General features: G+C 44.5%; 1 protein-coding gene across 2 annotated transcripts in view; it reads left to right on the top strand.

Moving 5' to 3' along the window:
• USP7 (ubiquitin specific peptidase 7) overlaps positions 1-13,840 on the top strand; it is a gene marked incomplete in the record, with an annotated part of 508,930 nt that overhangs the window by 61,954 nt on the left and 433,136 nt on the right. For both annotated transcript variants that reach the window (XM_077448850.1, XM_077448849.1), the window contains 2 exon segments: positions 2,461-2,659; positions 5,572-5,710. In XM_077448850.1, the coding sequence (XP_077304976.1) occupies positions 2,461-2,659; positions 5,572-5,710 (338 nt within the window).

The following is a 13,840-nucleotide window of genomic DNA, read 5'->3' as shown; positions in this document are numbered from 1 at the left end:
TGGAACTACATTTCCCATGATGCCCTGGCACTCTGCAGTGTAGTGGAGCATCATGGGAAGTGTAGTTCCAAAACATCTGGGGTGCCAAGGTTCGCCATCACTGTCCTAGAGATTCCCGCAGTGTAGCTGGCTCTAGAAACCTGGACCTCCAGGTTAAAGAATTGTCCTGACAGGATCCAGTCCGACAATGCCACAGCTGTGGCATATATCAATCATATATCAATCACAAGGGGTCACCAAGAGTCTCAGCTCAGAGAGGTGAACCAGATTCTAACTTGGACAGAAGAGAATGTCCCATGCCTATCATAAGTTTTCATTCTGGGAGTAGAGAATTGGCAGGTGGACTATCTAAGTCGCCGGCAGTTATTCCCAGGAGAATGGGCTCTTCACCCTAAGGTGTTTCAGGCTGTTTGCCAAAGATGGGGGACTCTGGACGTAGACCTTCTAGCGTTCAGATTCAACACTAAGCTAGTCAACTTTGCATCCAGGACAGGGGACCCACTCGCATACGAAACTGATGCATTGGTGACCCCGTGGGATCAGTTTTTACTGATCTATGCACTTTTCCCCCGATTCAGTTGCTACTTCAAGTTCTTTGCAGGATCAAGCTGGAAAGAAAATCTGTAATACTGGCAGCACCAGCATGGCCCAGAAGGTCATGGTACGTAGAGATCATAAGGATGGCTGTGGAGGGTCCAGGGCTCTTCCCACTAAGGCCAGACCTGCTATCTCAGGGGCCGATATTCCATTCTACTTTACGAACGCCAAATTTAATGGCTTGGCTATTGAGACCCACATTCTGAATAAACGTGGGCTTTCCAGGTCAGTTATCTCTCTACTTTGATTAATGCTAGGAAGCCAGCTTCTAGAGCTATATATTGTAGAGCCTGGAGTCCAAGGGTTGGTACCCTCGGAGATATATCATAGGCAGAATTCTTACCTTTCTACAATTAAGCGTAGAGAGGAAGTTAGCCCTGAGTACTATTAAGGGCCAAGTCTCAGCCTTATCAATTTTTATTTCAAAGACTGCTTGCTGTGCATTCTTTTAGTCCAGGGTTTCATGCAAGGAGTGCTGCGGATTAATCCGCAATTTAAATCACTCTTAAGCCCTTGGGACTTAAATTTTAGTTTGTCAGTGTTACAAAACAGCCATTCGAACCGTTGCAGCATGTTCCCTTAGTCCTTCTGACTAGGAAGCTGATATTTTCGTTTGCTTTATCCTCAGCAAGGAGGATTTCAGAATTGGCTGCTCTCTTGTAAGGAGTCATATTTGATTATTCTCGAGGACAGAGTGGTGTTACGCCCTCGTCCAGGTTTTTTGCCAAAAGTTGTTTCAGGCTTTCATCTGAATGAAGATCTTGTCCTGCCAGGGTTTTTTTCCAAGACCTTGTTCCAGGGAAGAAAGGTCACTACATTGTCTTGATGTAGTGAGAGCAGTGAAAATGTATTTAAGAAAACTGCTGCGATTCGTAAGACTGATGTCTTATTTCTTCTGCCAGGGGGTCCTAAAATGGGACAGGCAGTGTCAAAATCCACTGTCGCTAAGTGCATTTGGCAAGTTATAATTCAAACTGGTTGGTTGTGTCTCCCTCCCCTCAAGTAGCATTGCTATGGGACATCTCACCAAGTAATTACTTGAGACTCTGTGTCCTATGATGTATGATAAAGAGAATAGGATTTTTAAAACAGCTTACCTGTTCAGCTTACCTGTTCAATCCTTTTTTAAAACAGCTTACCTGTTCAATCCTTTTCTTGAAGTACATCATAGGACACAGCTCCCGCCCCTGTTTTATGGGGTGAGTAATATTATATTGCTTGGCTACAAAAACTGAGTGCTCCTGGAAGGAGGAGGGGTTATATAGGGGAGTCAACTTCCTGTATTGGTTAAAACCAGTGTCAACACCTGAAGGTAGGCCTATAACCCACCAAGTAGGGGGGGGGGGGGGGGTCTACAACTTCATTTACACCCTCACCCAGATTAACCTGGCAAAGTCCGTCAAGCACACACTCCTGGGTGGCAGGGTAGCTGAAGCCTCAAAACATCAAAGAATGCTTCTTACATATATATTTATCGGCTAAAAGGTCTGCAGCCTTACCGTTTGACTGTTTAAAGGCTTTTAACTGGCGATTAATCCGCGTTTAGAACCATTTTAAAAACCACTTTTTTCAAACTGGCCAACAATGATAAACGCCTGTAAACGATAAACAGCTAAATGCGAGTTAGCGCATTTAGCGGCATTTATAAATGATTGGTACTTGAAATGCCTCTAGACTCTGAACCCTTTTTGGAACTCAAAAAAAAAGTCTACTCAACTGCCTAGAAATTTACTTGCCTGAAAGATGTCTGTTGCCCTTACAAGTAGTTGGCTTCCTGCACTGCAAGTTTATATTGTGTTATAAATATGAAAAGGATATCAAAATCTGTGGGTTGTTTATTTCTAGTGCTTTTATTGTTTTCAGATACCAGTTGGCGATCAGAAGCAACATTTCAATTCACCGTGGAACGTTTTAGTCGCCTTAGTGAATCTGTGCTGAGTCCTCCTTGCTTTGTGCGGAATCTCCCATGGAAAATAATGGTTATGCCACGATTCTACCCTGACAGACCACATCAAAAAAGCGTGGGATTTTTTCTTCAGTGCAATGCAGAATCTGACTCGACGTATGTACATTTTAATTGACAATTTTAACTTAATCCACTATTCCTGCTTATGTTAACCTTTAGGGCTTGTATAGCTGTAAGGGGAGATGGATGTTAATTTACTACTTACTTTCTACTGCGTGCATGTTTCATAACTTTGGATGTGTCAGTCTTTTATCTGACCATTCACCCAGCTCATAAATAGTATCATTATGGCTGAATCCAGGGTATCTCTAAAAATCTGCCTTGGTAACCCCTGGAAAATGAGGGTTAAAGAAGCTGCACCTAAAAAAAAAAAATAAAAAAAAAAAATAAATAAATAAATAAAATAAAAGCCAGCAGCTACTAATATTGCAGCTGCTGACTTTTAATAAAATCACACTTGCCTGTCCCAGGTTCCAGCGATGTCAGCGGCAGGTGACGAGCGATCGCTCGTCTCGCTGCTGCCACCACCGCCATCCTCTGTCAGGGAATCGGGAAGTGAAGCATGACGGCTTCACTGCCCGGTTCCCTACTGCGCATGCGCGAGTCGCGCTGCGCGTCTCTTATGGTCCCCCGCTGTGTCTCTGGGAACTGTGTGTTTCCCAGAACACAACGGGGGGGGGGGGGGGGGGGCGGAGCGTCTGCGGCGGTCTGGCCGGAAGTGGGTGCAGTTACCTGGATTATCCAGGTAACTGCACCCCCCCTCCCCCCTGAAAGGTGCCAAATGTGGCACCGGAGGGGGGGAGGGATAAGATTAGCGGAACTTCCCCTTTAGGGTGAAGAACCGCTTTAAATGTTCATGTCTAGGGGCAGGATTCTTATCTCTGTTTCTTCAGGGATGTGGGTGAGCCTTCAGCATCCTTTCCTAGAATACAGGACTGCTGATCCTTGTGTCCTTGGTCAGCTGGATACGGCCGATTTGAGAAGCAGTTTGAGGTGATGGTGAAACCGAGAGGAGGAAGTCTGTTAGTGAATAATAAGGAAAGTTGTTAATTTTATTGCAACAAGCCTTTAAAGCAGTATTTACCCCAAAGGAAATTCTTATTATATTGCAGATTCCAATTCTTATATGTGATGGCTGCGTGTGTGTGTGTTATTTTTTTTTGTTCTATCTGGTGATCCAGTAAGTGTTTGTTTGTTTTTTCCCAAGAGAACAAGCTCCCATATTTTCAGTTTACAGAAATGAGGCAAACCATTTAACGCTGACAGGTGCTTCCAATGATCAGCTTTTATTGAAGTAAAACCATTATCCCAAACGAAAGTTTGCTGTTACTGATATATAAAGTGTGTTAACTGGAGTGTGGCTTCAATTTATTAGTGTAACTAAATCTGTTACTTTTAACAACCCCGTCTGCCCCAGACTGACCATGTTTTGCATGACGGCACCTTTGGACAGCAACAGAGGGGGAAAGCATAAACTTGAGAACTAAGGCAGCCACCACATGTAATTTGATAAACTGCAATATAAACTTTTTTGGTTTGGGACTTAATACTGCTTTAACCTGTGCAGGGAGGACACTGCAATGTTGTTTTTATTTTTTTTTGTGAGCTTTTAAACTGTGTCCTCCAAAATGTCCCTTTAAAATAGCCAATGTGCTGCAGCACCCTAAGCACATTTTTATCCACTGAAGGATCACTCGTTCAAAGACCACCCATGCACAGTTTGCTATCTTCCTCCCTGACTCAGCCATTGCTGATACAAAAGTAAAGGTCACACACTGCACATGGCATTTGAATGAGCTGGTGCAAAACAATAAATAATAAAATTTTATATATATATATATATATATATATATATATATATATATATATATATATATATATATATATATATATATATATATATATATATATATATATATATATATATATATATATTGGATTATAAAATATTTATCTTCCCCCCCCTTTCAGCTTTTCTTTGTCTGAGAGACTTGAGCTGTAGGGGTTCAGAGGTCTTGCAGTTGCTGTCAATTTAGCTGCAGGGCCATACTCGCACAGGGAATTCATCAAAACTGGAGTAGCCAGAATCTGTAGCGGCAACCAATCGGCTTGTCTTTCTTTTTCAAAGCTTAATTTAACCAAGGTGAAGATATAAGCTGATTGGTTTGCTTGTACTATTGCTCCAGATTCTTTTTGCTTCAGTTTTAAGTGGATTTTTTGAAATCCAGCTCCCTTTTAAAAAAGGGGAAAATAAATTACATAAAAGACCCCTTTCACACTGCGGGGGGGAGGGGTTGCTTTAGTGGAGCTTTACCGCTGTTATAGTGGCGTTTTTCGGACGCTAGAGGGCCACCTTTACAAGTTCAACCTCCGCTAGTGGCCAGGGAAAAGGTTAATATTGCCTGGAAAATGGTTTTGCAGGCGATTCAGCAGCGGTGTCCATTCATTCAAGCGCACCACCCCAGTGTGAAAGCACTCCGGCTCACACTGGGGCTGCAGGGGAGGTGGTGTTCAGTTACTTTACAGGCCCCCCTTTTTTTTTTTTTTTTTTTTTTTTTTTAGCCACCAGGCACCTGGAAAAGCACCCCAGTGTGAAAGGGATCTAAAAGTATAGAAGTAGAATTCCTTCAGGGAATAGAAGTTTATAGACCAGCAGTTTTTAATTTAAAATTTACGGTAGTCCAGTCAGTAAATGTTTCTTCCATCTGAGGTCTGAATGTCATTCCTGTGTTCTAATGCATTACAACCCTCTTTTACCTCACAGTTCCCTTTTGTACTTCAGTATCTGCAGCCTACCTTCACATCATGGCATATTTTACATCACAAATCCCCCCCCCCTCCTCTACAACAGTCCCACGTTGTCCTTATTTCCTCATTGCATTATAGCAGTGGTTTTCAGTGGTGTATAAAGTCTGCAATATTTCATTGTCTAAAATGTTTGGGGCAGTTCACTGTGCTTAAATCTGTTATATTCCTATTTGTTTTTATTTATGCCTTCAATTTTGCAGGTCATGGTCTTGTCATGCCCAGGCAGTGCTAAAGATAATCAATTACAAGGATGATGAAAAGTCTTTTAGTAGACGCATTAGTCACTTGTTCTTTCATAAGGAAAATGACTGGGGCTTTTCCAATTTCATGGCGTGGAGTGTAAGCATATTTTTTTTTTTTTTACATTTCTTCAAATGTATGCAAAACTAGTGCAAAATATGTGCTCTATGTGCCTGTTAAGATTTTAAATCCAGCTCCCTTTTAAATAAGAGGGAAAATTACATACTACATAAGAAAAGTACAATAAAAGTTCAAACTTCACATTTCCCAATCCTGCTGGCAGTGGCTCTACAAGAATAAAACTCCTGCTCAGCTCTTCAAATAGTGGCAGCAACCAGGTTTGAAGCTGGCAATATTTAGAGAGCTGATTGGCTTTCATCGGTACAATTCAGTGTTGTGCAGTGCAGCTTTAGAAATCTATTAAACTAGTGGGTTTGCTTGAAATAGCCAAGCAATTCAACAAAATCCCGCATATTACAATGTATAGTCATATGAAGTTGCAGACAAATCTTGACTTTTATTGAAAAATTTGCCTGGCCCTAAGCCTACCTGTTGTGAATCTGCTTACGCCATTACAGTGGGAAGCCAGGGGGCAAGCTTTGGGTGTCTGTGTTTTTTATGAAAAAAAAAAAAAAATGGATGCTTATATTTATGTTGGGTTCGTTTATACCAATACTAACAGAAAAACATGCATGGCGTGTCTTTTTTTTTTTTTTGCGAATGCTACAAAGGGATTTCCTCACTTAGAGGTATGTCCTACCACTTCATGCCTTGGATAATGGGACAGGAAGTGGAGGGGAAATCTTGCCAATGGTACACAGATGGGGGGGAAAAAAAGTCAGGGGTTATAACCCTCCCTTAATCCAAAAAAAAATAAAAATGTACCTTTTTAGTGACTGTTGAGGCTGTTCATATCTATTGAATAACCTGAGAGCTTTTAAAAGTTTGTTACCAAAAATGTAGTGTTTTTTTTTTTTTTTTATCCTAAAATGTGGATCTTTTCTTTACCATAATTGTAAAGAGCTAATATGCCAGTTTCCTACACCATTAAAAGGGACTTGGAAAATTTAGGAAACTAGCATCAACAGATATGGCAGACTCAAAGCCACAGCCGAATTGGAAGACAAATTTGAGAGCCCCCATGCTTGTGTGATAGGACAGAAGATGGCTTAAGGCCCCTTTCACACTGGGGCAGGTTTCAGGCGATACAGCGCTAACAATAGCGCTTGTGTAGCGCCTGAAAAAACCAACCCTTCACTCCAGTGTGAAAGCCGGAGGGCTTTCACACTGGAGCGGTGCGCTAGCAGGACGGTGAAAAAAGTGCTGCCAGTTGCATCTTTGGAGTGGTGTATTCACAGCTTCTAAACCGCTCCTACCCATTGCAGGCGTTTTTAACCCTTTTTTTGGCCGCTAGCGGGGGTTAAAACCTCCCCGCTAGCGGCCGCAGACCGCCGCTTAAACGCCGTCGCCCGCACAGCCCCAGTGTGAAAGGGGCCTAATTGTCTATATCAGCAAGTCTCTTGTTGTGAAGAGAAGACTTAAATCTGCAGGTTTTGACAGGTCAAGTGGCAGTAGCAAAGCCACTGATAAAATGGCAACATAAGAGGGAGGTTGTTTGGGCCAGGAACCATAACCAGTAGACAACTGAACACTGGAATAATTTTTTTTTTTTTTTATCTTTGATTAACCATGCAAGGTTTATGTATGCTGTTGAGTAAGCAGTATGCATTACCAACTGTCAAAAATTGGTAGAGGAAGCATGATGATCTTGGGCTCTTTTTTACTTCAAAGTTGCTGACTTGTATAGAGCAACTGGCATCATGAACCATAAGCTTAGCACATCTTTTCAGTGCCATGTATTATCCTCTGGTATATGCTCAGCTTATCATGCCTTTGGCCTATGTCTAGCTGCAAAATTGCCTAAAATGCTTAAAACCATCAGTGTTGTGCTAGTCACTTATTAAATCAATGTTATTTTACAAACACATCTAGAAACAAAGGTTAACAAAACTAAGTGCAAAAAAGTGAATAAACAATATTTTAAGCCATAAACAATGAAATTACCGTGTGATAAAAAGTAAGCAATTGACAATACTTTTGACTTTGTGCAAAGATCCAAGTAATAAGATAAAACAATTTCTCAGAACTAGCAATTGTCTAGTGTGAGGTAGCAAATATGCTTATTAGAGATAATTGACCCCCTATTAATGAGTGGTCAAACAAGATAGATGTATGCATCTGGCACCCAGGAAATGGGAGTAGCCTCCACTCCTCTCAACAAGGTTATGGCAAAATAAAACAAGGATGCAACTAGTGATGGACGAACTTCCGACGGGACGTTTCACGAACGCGGCCGATAGTTCGCAAACCGTAACGTTCCCGGCGGGCCCCATTGACTTCAATGGGAGGCGAACTTTGCAAACCTACAGGTCAAATTTGCAGCCACAAAATAATGAATAGCTGTGCAAACATAGTCCCACCACATGGCCAATGGCATAACATATGCATGAGGTGAATCTGGGATCGACAAGTACAAGCATTCTTTTTTTATATGTGAAATTGTTGTGACAATTCAGGACTGTGGAGCGCATGAAGGCAATGGAGGAGAGGGAAGGTCAGGGTAGGTAAAGAGGGTGCAGGAGATGATCACCAGCAGCGTGACATACAGCAATGACACCTGCACCGTGATAGTGATCTGACACCAGCACCATGATAGAGAGCACTGACATGAGCAGCGCGACATAAAGCACTAACGCCAGCACCGTGATATGCAGCACCGTGATATACAGCACTGACACCTGCACCGTAAGCAGCCCCAGGAGGAAGTCTGCATAGCACAGGGATGGTGGGAGCCCCTCATAATAAGCAGCCCCAGGAGGAAGTCGGCACAGCACAGGGATGGTGGGAGCCCCTCATAATGAGCATAGCACAGGGATAGTGGGAGCCCCTCATAATATGCACAGCAGAGGTACAGCCCCAGGAGGAAGTCAGCACAGGGATGGTGGAGCCCCTCATAATAAGAAGCCCCAGTAGAAGTATGACACCGCTCAACCTCTTCAAACAGGAGGGTACGGGCATATAGTACGGTGTGCTTTTTTTTTTGGACAAGGAAGTGAGCCAAATGAAGAAAGAAGGTCTGTGTGCTCGATTAAAAAAATTTGTTTATAGACATATACATGGTCTACTGGTCACATGTGTTGAATTCCTCCGAGATCCATGCCTCATTCATTTTTAGAAATGTGAGGTAGTTAACACTGTCGTGAGCTAGGCGAGTACGCTTATCGGTCACGATCCCCCCCTGCTGCGCTGAACGTCCTTTCGGACAGGACACTGGATGAGGAGCAAGCCAACAGTTCGATTGCAAATTGGGCAAGCTCTGGCCAGAGGTCAAGCCTGCCCACCCAGTAGTCCAGGGGTTCATCACTCCTCAGAGCGTCCACATGGGCCATTAACCCGATGTAGTCGGACACCTGACGGTCTAGGCGTTCCCTGATGCTGGATCCGGATGATACCTGTCGATGGGTCGGCTGAAAGAATGACCTCATATCCGAAGTCCCCAACACATCTTCAAACCGGCCTCTTCTTGCAGGCGCTGTTGGATTGGTACCCGCAACTCCCTTCTCTGGGAGTGGGAATTGCTCCTCTGCCAGCATACGCAAAAGCAGAATGCAGTATTTCTCGAAGCAAGGCCTGGAAGTGCTCCATTCTGACAGCCCTCTGTGACGCCGGTAACATTTCCACCATTTTGTGTTTGTATTGGGGGGTCTAAGTACGTTGCCACCCAGTACTGGTCCTTGACCCTTATGCTTTTTATACGGGGGTCCCTATTAAAACACTGGAGCATGAAGGCCCCCATTTGCACTAAACTGGAAGCGGTGTGGTGGGCTGGCTCCTGCTCATCATCCAGGATAATGTTGTCCTCTTCATTCTCCTTTCCCCATCTACGCACAACAGGGATCCAAGAAGGGTTTAAAGCATGCTCTTCTTGCTCCTCCTCATCCGCCCCGGCACCATCCTCCTCTGACTCCTCTTCAGACTCCTGTTGTTCACTTGTCTCAGATAGAGTAGCCCCCCCTGGGAATTCATCCAGCATTGCGACTTCCTCATCTTCCCGCTCCTGCTCCTCCACAGCTTGATCAATGACACGGCGCAATGCACGCTCCATAAAGAAGGCATAAGGTACCATGTCACTGATGGCGCCATGGCTGGCGACTGACCAGTTTGGTGATCTCCTCAAATGGCCGCAGAAGTCTGCATGCGTCGCGCATGAACAGCCACTGGCGCGGTGAAAAAAAACCCAGCTCCCCAGAACCTGTTCTGCCGCAGAGTTCATACAGGTAGACGTTAACTGCACGTTTCTGCTGGAGCAGCCTATCAAGCATATAGAGGGTTGAGTTCCATCGCGTCGGGCAATCGCAAATAAGACGTCTGACCGGCAGATTGTGTCGCCGCTGAATGTCAGCAAGGCGAGCCATGGCCATGTAAGATCTTCTGAAATAGGCTGAGATTTTCCTTGCCTGCCGCAAGATGTCCTGGACCCCAGGGTATTTGACAACGAATCGCTGCACGACCAAGTTTAAGACGTGTACCATGCATGGCACGTGCGTAATTTTGCCCTGTTTCAATGCGCTAAGCAGATTGGCACCGTTGTCACACACCACTTTACCAACTGTCAAATTGAGCGGTGTTAGCCACTGATCTGCCTGTGAATGCAAAGCTAAAAGGAGTGCCGAGCCAGTGGGGCTCTTGGCTTCCAGGCATAACAGACGCAGCACGGCATGACAACGTGTCACCTGGCCTGGGGAGCTTGGGCGGCGCAGCGGAAGAGACGCTAGCAGCGGAGAGGGAGGAGGATGGAGGAGGAGGAGGAGAAGAGCCAGGCCTGCATGCAATCCGTGGTGGTAAAACCAAATCTACACGGATGCAATGGGTTACATGCTTGACGGCCGTCAGAAGGTTCACCGAGTGGGCAGTAAAAGTGATATACCTTCCCTGCCCGTGTTTGCTAGACCACGTGTCTGTGGTCAGATGTATCTTGGCACCAACACTGTGTGCCAGAGATACATTCACTTGCCGCTGAACATGGCCATATAGCTCTGGGATGCCCTTCTGTGATAAATACTTCCTTCCTGGGACCTTCCATTGTGGCGTTCCAATGGCCACAAATTTTCGAAAGGCCTCCGAGTCCACCAGTTTATATGGCAGTAGTTGGCGGGCTATCAGTTCTGACAAGCCAGCCGTCAACCGTTGGGCAAGAGGGTTATCCGGCGGCATAATTTTTTTACGCTCTAACATTAGGCCCACGGAAGCCTGCCTTTTTTGCAGAAAAACGCTAGCTTGGCGTGATGGAAGGTGGAGTGGAGGACAACTGTGAGGAGAGAGGAGAAGTAGAAGACGAGGCTGGACGGTGAGAGCCTGGAGTGTGGCTTTGTGTGTTCCGTTGCTCCCACTGGGCTCGGTGATGGCTGCTCATGTGCCTTCTTAAGGCAGTCGTCCCTAGGTGAGTGTTGGGCTTACCGCGATTAATGCGTTGACTGCAAAGATTGCAGATGGCAACACTATTGTCAGCAGCGGACACGTTAAAAAAAAAAAAAAAGCCCACACTGTGGAGCCATGTGCCGGTGTCCTGGGAGCGCCAGATGTGACCGTACATGGTCGATGACTCGCTCCTGATACATTAGCAGTCTGCTTTGTCCCTCCTGTGCAATGTAAGTTATTCCTGCTTCTCCTCCCTATCTGCTGGTCCATATCTCCCTCTGAACTCCCCTCCCCTCCTCTTCCTCTCTTGTGGGCACCCACGTGACATCACTAGACACGTCATCATCGACGTCACCTTCCCTACCGCTATAAGTAGAGATTTTCGGAGTAGGCAGCAACACTGGGGACCAACCTCCTCCTTGGGCTGATCTGGGTACTGTCGTCAGACTGCTGAGTGGCGGTTGTTGCTACTTCCTCTTCCTGATCCAATCAGAAATGTCTCGATATGCATAGGAAAATAATTCCTGTGACTCAAGCGGAAGGTATGTGGTGGTGGTGGTGGTGGTGTTGTTGGTGGTAGTGTCTTTGGGGGTGCACATAGCAGAGAGTGAAGAAGAGGGTGCAGATCGAGAGGATGAGGGTGCAGAAGAGTAAGTCTGAGTGAGCCACTCAACCAAGTCTGGTGCGTCCTTTAATTGAACGCACCTTCTGCAACTTCCCACTTTGGCTCAAGCCTGTTGCTCCTCCCCTACCCCTACCACCCCTGCGGAAGGGCCTGCCTCTTCCTCTGCCTGTCATTTTTTAAATGACCCTGTGACAAAACTCTCAGTCCCTATACTGATAAAGGACTGCTGCAGTATAGGGCAGCAGTCAGCAGTAGTGCACCTCAACCCTATGTATTGTGGACCTATACCAGTCCTTAAGGAATAGCAGACTGTACCTCACTCAACCCTATGTACTGTAGCACCCTAGACCTTACCAGTCCTTATAAGGACCTTTGTGGAACAAGTAGGTTGTGAATGATTAGCAGACTGCAGCAGTCAAGTATAATATTCTTTCTATATTTGGAAGAAAGAATATTATACGTGTACAAGGCTATTAACATACCAGTCCTGCAAAGAACCTTTGTGGACCTAATAGTAACAGCTACTGATTAAACTGACTGTGCCTCACACACAGCTTCCTGTCTGTCCCTATTTAAACTGACAAAACAGAGGCTGCTGTAACATTAACTTGAATAGTACTTTTGTGGACCTAATAGTAACAGCTAATGATTAAACTGACTGTCCCTGCAGCACACATCGTCCGGTCCCTTTCTCTACACTGACAAAAGACTCGGGCTGCTGCAACAATCACTAGCACAGCGCTGCCTCAAACCTATATCCTGAACTACACCTAACACCTATACCATGATACCAGTCCTTAAAAGAACTTTTGTCGACCAAATGGCTAGCGATTTGGGTCACTGCAGTCTCTCCCTGCTCCACACAGCAACCTGCTGCAGCGCCGTAAGTGGGGAAATAAAAAAAAAATAAGGTGCCATCCGTCGTCGGTGCCATCCGTCGTCGGTGCCATCCGTCGTCGGTGCCATCCGTCGTCGCCACGTGTCATTGTCCTGGTGCTCCAGTGCCTTCAAAAGTGTAATAGGTAGTCAACAAGTTAGATGTGTAATTTATGCTCCTAGAACACCTGATGGCGCTCCCTGCATGTTGGGCCTCTCTATGTGGCCAGGCTGTGAAGTCCCACACATGTGGTATTGTAATACTCAGGAGTAGCAGAATTTTTTTGGGGGTGTCATTTGTGGTATACACATGCCATGTGAGAGAAATAACCTATTACAATGACAATTTTGTGGCAAAAAATGAAAAATCTTAATTTTGCAAAGAATTGTGGGAAAAAATGACCACATCAAAAAGCTCACCATGCCTCTTACTAAATGCCTTGGAATGTCTACTTCAAAAAAAGGGGTCATTTGGGGGATTTTTGTACTTTCCTGGCTTGTTCGGGTCACAAGAAGGGAGATTGGCCACCAGTACATCAGATGTGATCAATTTTGTGCTATTCGCACCACAGCTTGTAGACTCTCTAACTTTCACAAAGACCAAATAATATCCACTAATTTGGGTTATTTTTACCAAAGATATGTAGCAGTATAAATTGTGGCCAAAATTTATGAAGAAAAATTAATAATTTGCATAATTTTGTCAAACAAATATGCGTTTTTTTTTTCTCAATTTTCGTTTTTTTTTTTTAATTTATAGCGCAAAAAATAAAAACCCCAGAGGTGATCAAATAGCACCAAAAGAAAGCTCTATTTGTGGGGGGAAAAAAAGGACACAAAATTAATTTGGGTACAGTGTTGCATGACTAATTGTCATTCAAAGTGTGAGAGCACCGAAAGCTGAAAATTGTTCTGGGCAGGAAGGGTGTTTTAAGTGCCCAGTAAGCAAGTGGTTAACCAAAATTGAATGTTTTCATTAGGTATAGGCCATTTACAGTATCTCAAAAGTGAGTTTACCCTCATCTATTATAGCTTTCCATGTGATAACACTGAAGAAATTATAGCAAAGTATAATGTAATGTAGTCAGTGTACAGCTTGTATAACAGTGTAGATTTGCTGTCCCCTCAATATAACTCACACAGCCATTAATGTCTAAACCGCTGGCAGCCTGAGTGCTCAGACCATACGCCGCGCACTGCATCAAATTGGTCTGCATGGCTGTCCTCCGAGAAAGAAGCCTCTTTTAAAG

Source organism: Lithobates pipiens, unplaced genomic scaffold (assembly GCF_037356315.1).
Source record: "Lithobates pipiens isolate NorthernLeopardFrog02 unplaced genomic scaffold, aLitPip1_a1.2 Scaffold_22, whole genome shotgun sequence".
NCBI classification, from domain to species: domain Eukaryota; kingdom Metazoa; phylum Chordata; class Amphibia; order Anura; family Ranidae; genus Lithobates; species Lithobates pipiens.
The sequence above is the reverse complement of the archived record's forward strand: the minus strand, read 5'-3'. Positions and strand labels throughout refer to the sequence as shown.